This window comes from Caenorhabditis remanei, chromosome II (genome assembly GCF_010183535.1).
Source record: "Caenorhabditis remanei strain PX506 chromosome II, whole genome shotgun sequence".
Lineage (NCBI taxonomy): Eukaryota > Metazoa > Nematoda > Chromadorea > Rhabditida > Rhabditidae > Caenorhabditis > Caenorhabditis remanei.
In genome coordinates this window covers 9,581,979-9,597,872 of record NC_071329.1, presented here as the reverse complement: position 1 = coordinate 9,597,872, position 15,894 = coordinate 9,581,979, and the positions used below count along the sequence as shown (strand labels likewise).

General features: G+C 36.0%; 2 protein-coding genes across 2 annotated transcripts; one reads left to right on the top strand and one right to left on the bottom strand.

The window, feature by feature from the left end:
- Window positions 1-10,180: 10,180 nt before the first annotated feature.
- Window positions 10,181-13,274, top strand: GCK72_005632 (uncharacterized protein; the record flags this gene model as incomplete). Its single annotated transcript, XM_003117096.2, has 7 exons — window positions 10,181-10,281; window positions 11,858-11,954; window positions 12,008-12,075; window positions 12,257-12,542; window positions 12,595-12,857; window positions 12,900-13,149; window positions 13,197-13,274. 7 exons carry the CDS (start codon window positions 10,181-10,183, stop codon window positions 13,272-13,274), a joined length of 1,143 nt encoding a protein of 380 aa, XP_003117144.2.
- Window positions 13,275-13,770: 496 nt separating this feature from the next.
- GCK72_005631 (uncharacterized protein) lies at window positions 13,771-15,347 on the bottom strand (the record flags this gene model as incomplete). The annotated part of the gene is made up of 8 exons (XM_053725265.1): window positions 13,771-13,866; window positions 13,914-14,054; window positions 14,102-14,354; window positions 14,400-14,622; window positions 14,684-14,786; window positions 14,834-14,929; window positions 14,976-15,108; window positions 15,154-15,347. The coding sequence occupies 8 exons, from the start codon at window positions 15,345-15,347 to the stop codon at window positions 13,771-13,773; spliced, it is 1,239 nt and encodes a 412-aa protein (XP_053589459.1).
- Window positions 15,348-15,894: the final 547 nt, after the last annotated feature.

Here is a 15,894-nt window from a genome sequence, read left to right as displayed (position 1 = left end):
TGTTGAGCTGGAATTTTCTTCTGAACACAAAAAATGCTTAAAATTGTGTCTGCAATAACTTCCCGTTGAGATTTCATTCCTAACTACTTCAGGAAAAATTTTCGAAAAATATCGATTTTTTGATTTTCCTAGGTACCCAGGTGACGGACCCGGCCAAAAAGTACCCCAATTTGCTGAGAACACTTGATACTATCTTTGATCGAAATTATAGGCAAATCGGAGATGGTCAACTTTTTTCGTGTGCCTACGGGTGATCGAACGAGTCAGAGAGTGCGTCTTAAGTATTTGTCATTCTCGTTGGCTGGAATAGGTTTTTACGTCATCTTTAAAATGGAATAGACCACTGAACTCCGGAAATACAGCAAAAAATTGTATTGCAGTGAAACGAAAATTGGTTATGTCTCCTTCTGCGAGACAGGTGGATGGATTGGTTGAAATTGAGATTTGATGTTTAATAGGTCAGAATGATATATCATTCAACTAGACAACAGGAAGGCCCCTATTGACCTCATATATTGACACGTGAACATGGAAACTACTTGTGTTGTCATCCTCATGTTCCATTGATCTGAGACAAGTGATAATTATAGAGAGCTCTCACTTGTCCCCTCGATAACATGATATCTTGCTCTTTTTCTTTTTATAAGTGAAGTTAGAAAGGATAGACATGTCGTTTTCTCTCGGGGGCAACAGTCGGAATTTCATTGGGGTCAGCTGACCCTGTTTCTTCCGGTGTGTAGTGAAGTTTGTCCGTGAATCTGATCAAGATTCGAGGATTTAACAGGAGAAAAGAAGGAAGGTCCTTTCCAAAAAGGAAGCTTTGCGTGCTCGTTTCGTAACTTCCGATTACTTCCTTTTCCTCCACTTTTTGGTTGTTTTCAGCCAGATGTATATACTTATATAAATTATCTTCGTGTAGTTCGGAGTACATACTATTTGAAAAAAAGAAGGTTTGGTAGATGAATTGGTCAGATCACTGAAAAGAACACTGAAATCCCAAGGGATATACATACATGTTCCTTCTTTTTGCAAGAAATGAAAAGGAATATTTATGAGACGCCAAGGAAAAGGAAATCGAATCAGAAGATCAATTTCCGAGTGTCAGTAAAGATTGAAAACTTGTCAGCCGGGATAAAAAAGAAATGAGTGAATACTCGGATTATCTCAAGAAAAATCCTCCGCGTATTCCCATCGAAATCACAACTATTAATCCCAGGTCATCTGGTCGCCATGTGCTTTTGATGATCCACGACTTCTGTTTTTTATTCCCAGGAAACTTTTCCGCTCAATGTTCTGACAAAACGAATGTTCGTTTGGTGCAAGAAAGAAACTATAATTGGAAGCTGTCGTTTCTTGATTTGATTCGATTAAATGCACCCCACAAGCATTTTGTTCGGCTGTTTCCTCTTGGTTTTTCTTTCTCCTTTCCTTCTTATTTCATTTCTTCTGAAAACCAGAAAACCAGACGTCAACTGAATTTATGAATGCAAGAAGGGTCGGGATGCCTGGAAATTGACTGAATTTGGGCTTTCCGTTGACTCCTTAACCGCCCATAAATATGACAAAATGGTACATGTAGGCTCTTTTTTTTTCTTCGTTTTCGGTTGCTCTCACTTCACAAAAATTGTTTTGGTAGGGGAAAGAAGACGCCTAATTTACACATTGAGAACAAGTAATAGGCGGTCACCAAGACGCTTACTAATTGAGTTATCATCATCAACGTGTTTTGTTCTCTCCTTCTTTTTCTTTTTTGGGACAATGACGTGGTGGAGTACTGTAGTGGGCGGTTAAAAGCTTTTTCACATTTAAAGAACGACAAAAAGGTGGAATGGGGTTTGAAGTTGTATGTGACGAATGTAATGAGTTCACAAGTGAAAAATGAGATGTTGATTTGAAGAAGAAAAGAAGAAAAAAGCAGACATTCCTCACAGCAAAACACGAGTTCGGGCAACGGGGAATCGGGGGAAAAAAATAGAAAACAAGTGCCTGAAAGTACTTTAAAGTGAGTCCTTGGCTGCCTAATCGAATGAGATTCGTTTCGAGAAAAGAAGAAAGAGCTCATGATTTTTCAGTGTGTTTGGCATTTCGCTCTGCCGCCACAAAGACAATCTCTTTGGAATAGGGTTTTTGAATGGGAGAATGTATGGGGATAGTGGTGATATGGAAAACGTGACGAGGTCAAAGAGTTATTTTCGGAAGTAGAATTGTATCCTCAGAAGAAGCACGTTGATTCACTTGGTCTTCAATAGGTTAAAAGTTGATATATTTTGACCTCCCATCTCACAAATAATGCACGTGAGAGAATCCTCCAGAATATTTGAGGCGTCGAGACTACTTTTCATCAAAATAAATCTGATTTGATGTGTACATATTCATAGCGAAAGGATCCTCCTACATGAGTTTGAGAAGAGTAAATATAAATGTTATTCTTTAAAAAAAACCAACAAAAATAACAAAATGATCTATATAAAATCAACCTTTAAAATAAATAATCTTGCAGCTCAAGAGCACAATCTTCACACTGATCGCTGCCATTTTCCAAGGATTTACTCTCGTATGGTTAGTTATTTTTCATTTTATTCCGGGGACACAGATTACTGAGAAAGAGAGAAAAAAGAATGAGAGAAGGAAATTTAATTAATTTCGGGCTAGCTTTCAAACCAGTAAATTGCATTTATCGAGAGCCAAGATCGGGAAGAAAAATGCTAGTTTGTTACTCAGAATCACGTCGAAAAAAAAAGAAATGCGACATGTGATTCTAAATACCAGAATTAGTTGGAATGTGAACTGATCATTGAAAAAAACTTCGTTTTCTTTGTTCATTAGAGTTTCAGTTGTTGGTTGAATTTGCATGCGAACAAGCAACAATTAGGGTTTGTTGCTAGTCGGAGGCCATTGTTAGCAAAATTTATTTTTTTGTTTTGAAAAGAACGAATATCCGTTTTAAGAAAACATGAATACTAAATGACGTCTAGACGATAAATGACAGAATGACGCGAGGTGACAGCTGAGGGTTAACTCCGTTCAAGTTACCTGCGTGAGAGTTCGAAAAGACCAAATAATATGGGACCTTTTCAACATCTGGATGTTGTTTCTCAGAATCATTTGAAAGGAAATATCACCATAATGCTTTTCTTTTTGTTTAGACAAGTACCATTTTTCAACAAAGCAGTAAAACAAACCGCAACAAAAATGTGATCAAATCCCTTGTGGCCCGTTAAAACCGCTAAGCCCACTCACTGTGCAAAACTGATTGATAGACGACGTTTTTTGTTTGTGGGCGAGAGTACCCTTGACCGCCTTTTTTGAGAAAACAATTTTACTAGAAACACGTCGACATAAATTGTAGTTTGGTAACTGAAGATGAGCTCAGACGTTTTTTGACGAAATATCTTTATGTCAATCCACGCATCAAATTACTATGAATGAAAAAGAACTTTGGTGGGTCTATAACGGTGAGAATTTGGAAACCAGATTCGATCCAATGGGAAGAAGATGACGTCGAATGAATGGACTTCTGATAGATTGGAAAAGTTTAGAACGAAACATTTAAAGGAAATTAAATCTGGGTGGTGGATGGGAGTCGGTTGATAGTGAACGGATATCAAAGCAATTAAATGCTCAATGATTGAATCACGACAGGTGACCAAGTCACAAGGTTCAAAACACTTTGATTGACATGTTTCGAGAAGAAAAACAGACAAAGAGGAAATAAACTTCGAAGAAACAACGAGAAAGTTCGAAAAAATAGTTTTCCTGGGTTGTGAGAAGTAACATGCTCGACAGGGATACCGTACTCCAGATTTCTTTTATACATTCCTGCTGGAAAAATTGAACTCATTTGAAGATGAAAAGTCAAAAGTGTGAAGATCATTTTGGAAATTTGAGAATGCATGTTCAACAAAACTGAAATACAAGATTCTCATTTTGCAATTTGGCAGAAAGTCAATTGACGGGGTTTCCAGAAAACGGAAAATCAAAGCGACTAGAAAAAATTATCTCAATTTCACCAACATTTATTTTCAACTGAATATTAAAATCATATCATTTCAGGTACGTACTGTCATATGTGCCTGGTGGGGAGCGTGGACTCTTCTTCATGACGTCACTGTTCACTTCGTTCCTTCGACGATCCACTTCTTCTACCGTACTCCCCATTTAATTTGATCATTCCCTCATAATTTCATTCGTTTTTAATTATTCTTGTGTCTGCTTTAGCTACTCTGGGTCCCTCTTCTTTGTACATATTCCCGACTATCCCGTTTCTCTGCATATTTGTGATAACTAAACTTGGCGGTCAATGATTTTTTTATTTGTCTGATTTAAATATAAAATGTTTATAGTGTTTCAGGAAGTTTACAGATTACCATTCCAAAAACGATGTCCATCACCTCCTCTTTTCATCCTCTTTTTTTCTCTTTTTCCCTTATTATTATGCGGCTAAACACCACTATCCTTAACTAACTGGTTTGCCTCACAAAACGAACACACCGCAATCAGTCTCTGTTTCTATTCTTTTGCAACAAAACATACATTCACCTCTTCCTACTACTTGACCATTACAGTTCTCTGTTCAGGTTTCAAATCCGCTCAAACATGCGTTAATCTGATGTTCTTTTCCTTCTTCCGCCTTCTATTCTTTACTTTTTGAAATCGATGACGTGGAATAGGATACAGGAACCTTCTCTCCAAATAAAAAACCAATGAATCAGCCTTTGATAACTCCACTTATCCATGATCATTTCTTTCGCCTATTTTCCATTTTCTGCCACCATTCTCTTTCACAACTTTCACTGTCTCATACAATCTCATATTTTCTTTTTTTCAAGTACACAATCGTTTTTAGACTACTGTACCGCCCATTTCGTTAAGTGTCGGAGATGCTTCTTCCCTCTTTTCACTCACCCTTTTTTCGATACGATCACCCACCTTTTTGACGTTTTCCGAATACGAATCAGATGCTATCTGATTCCATGTTTCAATCCGATTATGCAACCTTTTTTGTCACACTATTACCTGTTGCAAAAATAAGATTTTCAGAGAAGATTAGTGAGTGTATTCGAAGAGAAAGTTGTGAAAAGCGATGATCCATGTCGTGGAACATCAAAAGAAACACTGAGAAGGTGAAAGGATTTATGACAACTTTTTGAATTTTACGACTTTTCTATAAAAGAACTCGAAAAAGCTAGAAGAGAAGACACAGTTTACAGGCACCTTTCGATAACTCAGAATTAACTAAAAACCGAAGAAACTTGAACTATCCTCTGCAAAAACTGCTTATAAATTTGGTGAGAATTATATGTTATGGGACAAATTGACTTCTGAAATTTCTATAACGTCTACCTCAACTCATTTGATTTCCTGATTCGTTTTCAAATTGAACATCTTTCGGGAATCAGATGTTGTCCGCATCCATTTATTTCTTTCTCCGTCGTTATTGAAATATTCTCATAATAATCCGTCTATCTATTTTTTCATCTCCAATATATTTTCTTTCTCATTAATTTATTAGCTTTCTTTGTGGTTTCCTTCTTTTTTGTAAGATTGATTCAACGATGACTCTCGAATAGAATATGAATTCTTATTCACAAACTGTTTCGGCAGTTTCCAGAAATTGATATTTCCCGTATTTTATCTATATATTTTTTTATCTAATTTTCGAAGAAATCTTCTGTTCTTTTGACTGGAATTAATTTAACTTTTTTGCATCACTCCTTTTCAAACGACTATTTTCTATTGAACCGCTTTTAAAATCTGAAATTTTTCTGTTTTTCCCTTGAAGTTCCACTGTTTTTGACATTTCAAAGCCTCTTTCCATAAAGTCATTCTCTATTCTTCCCCTTTCTGCTCTTGAAAATAATACGAATTGAGCTGCAATTATGTTCTCTTTTCCATTTTTTCCACTCTCTCTCGACGAACAAAATTCTCTTCCAGTTCTTCTTCTTCTTCTTCTTCTTCTTCTTCAGATAATTGTTATTTGGAAGAAAACGTCTCCGACCTTGTGGGGGTCACTTCCCGACGTCTTCAATTTGTAGTTGGCATGTCTATTGATGTGACGGAAAACGAATTTTCTCACGGTTCGAAGAAGCAAAAAAACCTCCAGGAAGAGAGAGAAAAAGAGAATGTCAACAGCGTTAAAACTTCAACTCGTTTCAATTGTTCCTGCCGTTCTGTCCGACCGTCCAGACTGAGTGTCTCATTCCATTTGCCTGGTTAATCATCCCCTCATTCCTTACGGTTTACAGCTTCAAAAGAGTGACTTATTCTCGAGAGATGAGAGACAAAAGAGACGCAGAGATAAGGGCGTGACTAATTGAGTGAATAAGAAAAAGAAGAAGCAGCGCCTTGTACACCATTTAGCTATTATTATAAACGCGACGTCGGAATGAGGTGTGTTACTGTTATAACCACTTAGACACCTCCTACTTTCTATTACTCTCAGACACAGAGTATACATTGTAACGGTCGCCAATTTTTAATCAAAAAATTTAGAAAACTTTCACTCGCCTTCTGAATGTTTCTAAGAATAGGTGGATTGGTTTTTGGATTCCAGTTTCCCTTTTTCTTATTTTAAGTCCTTTTTCTCAAACCATATTTGATAATATTGTGAAATACCCTCTGCCAGAATGTCAATATGATTCATGGTGAGATACTAGACTCAAAAAATTTTATACTGTTTGCTGAAATTTCCATATTTCTCACAAGATTTCTTTTTTTCGAATAACTCTATTCGTATGTATTTTTAAAACTTTCGTTCTCATTGATATTAAGACACTTAATTTGTTTTTACTTTCTGCGCTAGAAATTACTCTGTAAACTAGGAAGTTATCCACATAGGTTATCAGATTTCAGAGTGAATCAGTGCTCATAATTCTCAGATAAGATTCAAATGATAGTTCAGTTGCTTGCAAGTCTTCAGATCAAAAGTTTCCGTTTGATACTGAAAAATGTATTTCTCAGATGTTGATCCATATCGTTCTCTCTCTCTCTCTCTATTAACTCATATTTTCTTTTTCCGTTTGTAACATTTTCTCTTCCTTTATAATAATTTTCTTATTAGAATATTAAAGTAGTTTCGATTACTCTTCCAACTCCAGAACACCCATTTCTTTTTCAACTGTCATGTCACATATCCTTCATCAGTCGGAAATACGAGCTCTCCTGTCTTCTTCTTCTTATTTTTCTCCTTACTAATTATTCCTCGACGCCTTCTATACCCATCCGAGAACGAATTCGTCCCCTCTCTTTGCTTCTCATCTCCCGCTAATATGCAAAGCAGTCAGGAAGCATGAATAATGGCTCGAAAGTCTCGAAACAACAGAGGGCAAGTCAAGGAATTTTCATTCCGGAGGCGAGCACAACTCTCTGCGTTTCGGTTAATTATTGACGACCGAGTTGCCTTCCATTTATGCTTCACATCTCCTTTTTCTTTCTCTTTGACACCATTTCTCTCTCTTTTTTACGATTACTTTTTCTCTTTTTGCATTAATATGTTAAGTCAATTGGAAGAGGTTGAAAAGAAGGAGAAGCATAGAGGTTATGGTAACTAGTTACTTCAGGATTTGGAAGAGAAGTAAGAGATAGAATGACCGATTTTATTAAAGCAAACTGGAAATCCAACAGTCCACTATACTATCTCGAGAAAAAGGAAACTGTTTAGTTGCAACACACAGAGTTAAATTGTATCATTTTTTACAACTTTCATTAATTTTTCCGAATGAATCCATACTCATTTTCAATTCATTATGAATTTATACAGTCTTTATGACTTCCAGCATTTTCAAACGATTCTCAACTAATTTTCGAATCAAACCGAACTGCCTGAAATCTCTAATTCATGTCAAGCATCATCATTAAGTCTCTTGAATCTGAAAATACATTTCAATTGATTGATTGACCTCATATTTATGATTTATGTTAATTTGATTCAACGAAATACACTTCAATCTCAAACTGTAAATCTCCATCCATTTCTATCTCCTTCATGCTCATTGATCTCTTCTCTCACCACTCCCATATCTCCATACAGTTCCAGTCTCTCCATGAATGATCTTACACCCAATTTCCTCACTGATTACAACAAAAAACAAATGCCCATTGGAAATCCCCCGTAATTTCGTCATTAGAAACCTAATAGCCGTAGTTAATTGTTCCGAGTTTATGATCTACTTACACAGAGAAAAAGGACTAATCATAAAATCTGAATGATTCCACGGCAAAGCACTTTTTGATAGTTTCATGGTTGCAGGAATGGTTGGTAATGGCAGACGAACAAAACTAAAAAAAACGAAAAAGTATAATTCGATTATCATGGTTTCCTCGTTTTTTTTTGTCTCCTGCTTTAACTATTCATTCAGCTTTTCCCTCCGTCGTTTTTCTTCTAAAAGGTCGTTGACGTTTTCTTCTGAAGACCCCGTTGCGCAACACTTCTTCTTCTTATCGTTACCCATCTCGACAGGAATTCGGTTATTTCGACACCCGAAAATGGAGAAAGAAAAAGAAGCTTGCGTTGTCTCTAAATTCACAAAAATTCAAATAATTCTTTCAAATCTGTGATCATCAAAAACTGACATTTGTCTCCATCATGAAGTCTCTCTTGGGGAATGTCACTCAGAAAAGTATTCCTTTTTGTTTTTTTCCAAACATCAACCATTTTTTGAAATGTGTCAACTTCTTCATTTCCATTCTCAACTAGTTGAAAAATAAGACTTCTGGGACTGTTTGACTACCCATAATTTGTTTCAAAAGTTGACACTTTTCGAGTTTTCTTCTCCAAATATTCCAACTTTTTTTCGTTTTCATTCCCTCCATACAATCCCGTTTATCTTCATGGATTGCGCAAGCTTCATCCTCCTCCTTCTCCATCTTCTTCCTAACTTCTTCCGACCGTTTTTTTCTGAGTATGTACCGCCCATTCATCTGATCACCTTGTCTTTTCTTATTGTTGTTCCTAAACATTCTTCTTCATCGTTATCCATTCCAATCACTATTACGAATTCATTATGTCATATTTATTGGACAAAAAAGTAGTAGAAAGGCCTCTTTTACAAAGATAATCTAATTTCAGTCAACTGAGAATAGAAAAAGGATTCACATTTCAGATGAAAAGGCAGTGAAAAGAAGAGCCGTGCTTCTTTCTATTCGTAACCTTATTCTTATTCTCGTATTGTTATTCTTTTTTCTTTCTTCTTCGTGAAGTATTCTGTATGTTTCCGTAGTTCTTATCTATTTTTAAAACTTCTTTTTCTACTTCAAGCATTCTGAATAACACGTTTTGCTACCAAACCTTCTCTCAAAACATTTCTAAGTAGATACATTATTCCTTCTTCATTTGAATATATTATCTTTTTTCCATCCTGATTAACCTCTATTCGATTCAAAAATCAGTTTAAGAAGTGTTTTTTCTATGAGGTTTAATGCAGAAACCGTCGTAAATTTCCGACATTCGTGGCAAATATTTGTCAAGTGTTATAAGTATAGATAATGACACAAATTACGTAACATCTGCCGTTAGTCACTTTTTGGAAGAAGAAAGTATTTATTTTCCATACTTTTCCATACTTGAACTATCCGACATTTCCCTTTTTACATCGAATCAGAGAACGGATTCGCTGTTTTTTCTCTGGACTTTGGATAGAAATTAGAACAAAACTGTAAAACCTCAAACTCTGACGAGTTGGCAACAAAATTTGAGTGGGTTACTGTTTTTGTTCAGGAAAATGTAGAGATTGAATGTAGCATTCAGTAGGGAAACGAAGTTTTCAAAAAGATGTTAATTAGGGAAATGGAAAAGTTACTTTTCTGAAACAGTAAAATTGAAATTACCCGTCTTTTGTTTAAAAATCTGAAGATTTTTCATTCAGTCAGATCCGTCAACGACCAATTGCTAAACAAAGCCATTAATATTCCATCCACACACCTCTTCTCTTCTATTCTGAGTTTTTCCAGTTTCATCTGATTTCACACCTCTTTTTTGCTCATTTCTCACTTTTCTCTAAATCTCTATTTCTTTCATTATCTCTTCTTCTTCTTTCTCTTCACACCAAAATAAACGTTTTTGTGGGCGTGGCCGTCATCGTGCTCTCGCCGGCGCAGACACGAAAATTGGAGCCGACCCGTGTGGTCGTAGCACCAAAAGAAAGCACATATAAATCGGTTGGAAATGAACTGGCGATTTTCAATGCTTCTTCTTCTTTTATTATGTTTCGATGGACCTGGTATCAAGTGTCAAGAAGAAGAGACATTACCAAGAAACGAGGTTTTGGGTGAACCAACAGTCAGGTTAGTCAGCTTTTTCATTTTATTGAAATGGGGAAGTAGTCGAGAGAGGGAGAAAGAGAGACTTCAGTTTAATTCGAGAAAATTCATAAGATTAACTCCAATCGTATACACTCTTTCAATCCCACTTTTCATCTTTTCTGGAGCATATCTGTTTTGTTTTCTCTATCTTTTTAGTGCCGTAGCTTCGTACGTTTGGTGTCACAATGCGCAGGATTAATGGCTTCGAAAGGGGTTTCCAAAAGGCGAAGAGTATCACATTTGCATATTTGACCGCCTAAACGGAATGTAGAAATAGTGTGAAAGAAGAAGAGACGCAGTGGTTTTAGGAAGAAAAGGAAATGAAATGGGTTTCTGAACGGAAGTTTTGTAGAGACAGAAAAAGAAATAAGATGTGGAAAAAAGGAGAAAGAAAACAAGAAGAAGAAGAAGAAGCTGCGAAATGACATCTCATACTGTAGTAATCTTTTGAAAAAGTGGATAGGTTTTAGGTAAACAAAGTACGATTTGACTTCAAAAACAATCAAGAAGCTATAGTGTTCATAGAAACAAATTATTACAAGTTTATGAATTGTTTGCAACATTTTCGCATTATTCTGATTTAACTTCACAGATGAGGTTACGGTTACCTGCGTACTTGTTTCAATGAAATAACATGTCAGTTTTCCAATCAATAACTATTTGAGAGCCATATACTGAACAGAGTTTTCCCAATTCACACCGTTTTCCAGTACTAATTTATCCTTTATACCTACAGTTAATCCTTACTAAAATTCTCGAATTAGAGTAATATCGTATGTAATGAATCAGATGAATTTCATTGCCAACTTCAGATTTTCGAATACTTATTGTTTGCTATATTTCTCAAATTTCCATTTTTCATTCACTTGAGATTCTCCTCCCTAAAAAACTTTTTTCTCTTGAGCATATTTACACAGTACAGGTAAATATACTAAAACCAGAAAATCTGGATGTTTCATATACAAGAAAATAATAAATTCTTCGGTCTCTTGTCACACATTATAGTATATTTTGACTGGTGCTCCGGAAGCATGTAACCCGTCGGAAGCTGTCATTCAGTGGGTCGAAATCGAATGCCATTTCATTTTATTTCCATGCAATACCAAATAACAAGACCCACAACCAAAAAGGAGCCTGCTCAAACATTTGTTCTGCGTCTCTTTGGCTCCAAATACTATTTCGTATTCCGTAAAAACCTCATCATCTTTTCGAGTATTTTATATTAAAATCGCAGTCCGATTTACATATTTGTATGAGTGCAAAAGTATATTTCAATGTGGATCTGAAATGACCGTTGATCAAGAAAATGAAAAAAAGGAAAAGAAGAAAAAGAAGAAGGATAAGGTAGAAAAGAAAAAGAACCTGATTCAATTTTGGGACGAGCTGAATGCAAGGGGTTTCAAACTCGATTTCGTTTCAAAATAACAAAAAAGAAGAAGAATACTTTTATGGCAAATAGGTAGAGATATGCATTATTTTGCAAAAGAATAAACTGTTTTCTTCTGAAAAATTTTCAGAGTTTGATGTAGAAAGCTTCTAAAAAATACGTTTATTTCAGCTGTGCAGCCGATGCGATCTACGTGAAACTTCGAACGAAATCCACATTTTTGGGGCATGTGGATGTGAAGTATACTCCGGATAAATCATGTTTCCAGGTTGGATGAATATAAAAAAGAATAATATTTTATGAGACCCTTGACATTTCCAGAGTCTCGTAACGAATAATCAAATTGAGATTCTGATTCCCCATGAGGAATGTATGGTGCCGAGACGAAGGTTGGTCATTTATTTGAGTGAATACGGGAAGGGTGTCCGAATAGATTGGATTAGAAAAATTAATCAAACACCACTGACACATTATCTTTCGGTATTAGAAACTAAGAAAACTACGTGTGAAAGATTGAAATGCTATAAAATTTTCTTTAAGCTTTATCTTTAAATAAAAATAATTTTTCAGAAGTCTTCATCCAACTGGAGTGATTCTCGAAGTTTCTCTCTCGGTTTCATTCCATCCGGAATTCACAACAGTCGATGATCGAATCTTTAATATGCAATGTTTCCATCAGAAGAAAACGAATGGAACATCGAATTCATTGGCAATTGGATCTCCTCAACCTCCACCGACAGACTCAAAAGGACCCAGCTGTTCTTATGAAGTTTTATCATCTCCTGATGGTTTACCAGCTGGAAGATTGGCTCTTGGACAAGATGTTTATCATTCGTGGCATTGTCAAAATGTCTATGTGAGTTATTTTTCATCTGATTTCTTCATGTTTCATCTTCTTTTCACTCCAGGAATCATGTATTATGATAGAGAGTTGTCAATTGATTGGAGGAGAAGAAACTCACGAAGTAATCGATTCGTCTGGTTGCTCAAAACACGAATCAATCATGCCACAACTCGAATATCATAACCGTACTCATGTCGGAGCTTCTGTGAAAGTATTCGGTGTTTCTCACACTTCAATTGTCTATTTTGCATGTCAAATACGTCTTCATCCACAACTTCCAACTGGAGAATGTCCGAAACCGAAATGCGATTTAATGAGAAGAAAACGGTATTTTTTATTCTGAGAAAACAAAAAATGACCCGTTTGCAGAGAGGATTCTTCTTCCCAGTTTCCATCAATCGATGTTCGAAGTCAAAATCTGGAAATATCTCAATTGATAAATGTAACGACGCCAACTGATTCTTTACCGAAAATTGACACTGTTTCTCAAAATACTTGTCCTGATATCCACGTGGAATCTGCCCCAATTGAAGATTCATCTGAATCGAAATCTGTTGAAGGAGAACGTATTTGCGCAGATTTCAGATCAGTTCTCATTATCAGTATACTGTTGACAATGGTCAGTTTCATTTGATTCATGAAAATTTCATTATTTCTGTATTTTAGGCCCTGATTCTAATAACAACAACAATTGTGGTTCTGATCGTTCGACGACAAAAATATGAAATTGCAAGCATGTCCTGATCTGCTTATTTCTCTCTATATTGCTCTGCTTCTTTCCATTTTTTGATCTCACTTTTTCTCCAACTTTCTTTTCTGTTTTGACTTTTTTCTCTTACGGATCCTCTTTTCCGGTGCGCCTTCGGCCATTTCCCATTGACTTATTTTCTTATCAGCCATCACAGGGTTTTGTTTTTAATTTCTATTTATTTCTGGTTGAAAATTAAATTAATGAACTCTTTTCTTCTTGTTTTGAAATGTTTATCCGTTATCTCCTTTACTATAAATTAGAAAACAAAATTTCAGAACTGGCTGTACAATAGATTATGCAGAGGAAGAATGGAACAGATTAGAAAGAAAACTAATAAAACTACCAAGTAAGTGTGTATAAAAAGAAAATGCATGACGGGTATTCAGTATACTATCAAATAAAATTCATAGATGAAACAGTGTAGGGAAACGAGATAAAATTGAGAGATCTGTCTCAAAGAAATATAACAATAACAAAAGAGAGCAACAGTCAGTTCCATCTGTCGACAGAAACATCAAGAAGAGCTGGATCTTGATAAACTGATGGGAAACTTCTTTGTTTGGCCACGAATAGTGATGCCTCGGTCTCGTACTAAAATAAATTTAGAGATATTAGTTTGATAAGAAACAAACCTCATTAGGATGAGTTCTATCGTAGTCTGAAACAAAAGTTGAACGCAGCCAGTAAATGTACACGAAAAGGAGAATGATAATCATGAACATTATGATGCAAGTGACCAGCAGCCATTTCACGATATCTATTGACTCGCCTTCCTCAAACAAAATGATATTTTCATTGCTTGTTTGAATCATCAACTTACTGATTCCAAACCGAGAAACTTTCTTTGCTCGTGAGCACATTCATCGGCGTCATAATTTGATCCATCTCTGAGCATACAGTAATCTTGATTTCTAACGATTACGAGTTTATTGAAAAGAGGAACTTCGGAGCTTGTTCTATTAACACTGCATCTGAACCCGGCGCTTAGCGATGTAGGCACAAGTGAAGAATCGATTGTAGTTGTGTTACCCTGACGATTCGTGTTTACAGTGTAGAATGCTCCTCCATTTGCTCTGAAGGAATACATTCGGAAGTATTCCAAAAATTAACCAACATACCCTGAAAGCGTTCCGTCCCAGGTTAGGCTACCTATTTTCAGACCAGCTTCACCTTCGTAAGCAGTTCGAATTAGAGCACCCATTGGGATTTCAAACAGCCCTATTTCGTTGTCCACCTTTTCTTTATAGTAAAACTTTTTATTATAGTGATCTTCCTCCCAATCATAGCGACTGCTTGATGAATCTTGGCTATACAAACCAACGCGATGAAGACGAATATCATCTGGAAACATTGAGTTTTGCAACTGTATTTCCGATACACTGAATATAACTCTGCTTCTTACTTGTGAAAAGGTTTTGGACGAAATATTGCATCATTTTGAATTTGTTCGAAATAAATAATTCAATATAGAGCATGTGACTTGTTGAATCAAATAGTGTCGTTTTCTGAAAGTTTATATTTTCATATACTTGCAGTTTCGTCTGTCACTTACAATTTTTTCAGCGTGACCAATCTCAATTCGAAAACCTTGGCTTTTGTCATAGAAACTTGCTACGCTCGGACCACTATTTTGGAAGATTTCAGTGACCTGAAAAGTAGTAGTGATTTATTATATAATACGGATAGACGTTTACATTGGGAGCAAGCATTTGGAGACTGAAATGTGATTTACCATCTTTGATAATCATTAGTAGAGGTGGTCTTCTAGCTAGAGGGTCACGAATTAGGTGGATGCCCACGAGACGAAAATCGCTGTGGAATGACTTCCTGTAATTTTTAAAACATTGAGTTCACCTCGAAAAACTATCTTACTTTGTCTTCGACATAAACAGTGGGCAAATACCACGAGTCACATTTCTTTGAATATAAGTCACACCGTCTTGCTGAGCGATGAGTAAATACTGATTTGTCTGGAGGATCTCCTCAACAGATAGCAGATTGTTACTAGTGGCGGTGCAAGCAACAATTAAAATAATAATTTCCGCGAGAAGCAACTGTTTCCGCATTTCTGCAAATGGAAAACGAGATGTCTCTGATTGAAAAAGCAAATTAATTTGCAAATTGAGAAAATAGTAACTTAAAGGCACGTTTCATCAAATGTCTTGCGGGTCCTGACTGGAAAACAGTAATCAAGGGAGGCAACGAACATTAAACGTGAGAACTGAATACTACACTGTTTGTAATTTTGCTGTTTTAGACCATTTTGTTTTTGAATGCCACATTTTTCGTGTCTAAAATATAGCTAATTTTAAAGATAATGTTTCATTGCATCGACGAGAATTTGTCCTGAGATAGTTTTCAGTGTCTTCTTCGCGTTCGCAGTGAATACCTACGCAGTTGTTATTTAAAACACAAAACTTTTTCTAAAGCGCAGTACAGCGTGCAGCTGAACGTTTTCACTCTCGTATGTGTTTAAACAACCGCGTATTTATTCACTGCAAACGCGCTCGGATAATAAAACAAAATCATGTGAACGAATCCGGTTTTCAGTAATTTTCGTGAGAGCTTTACTCAATTCGGAAAAATAGAATTTCGAAAAAATTTATCATTGCA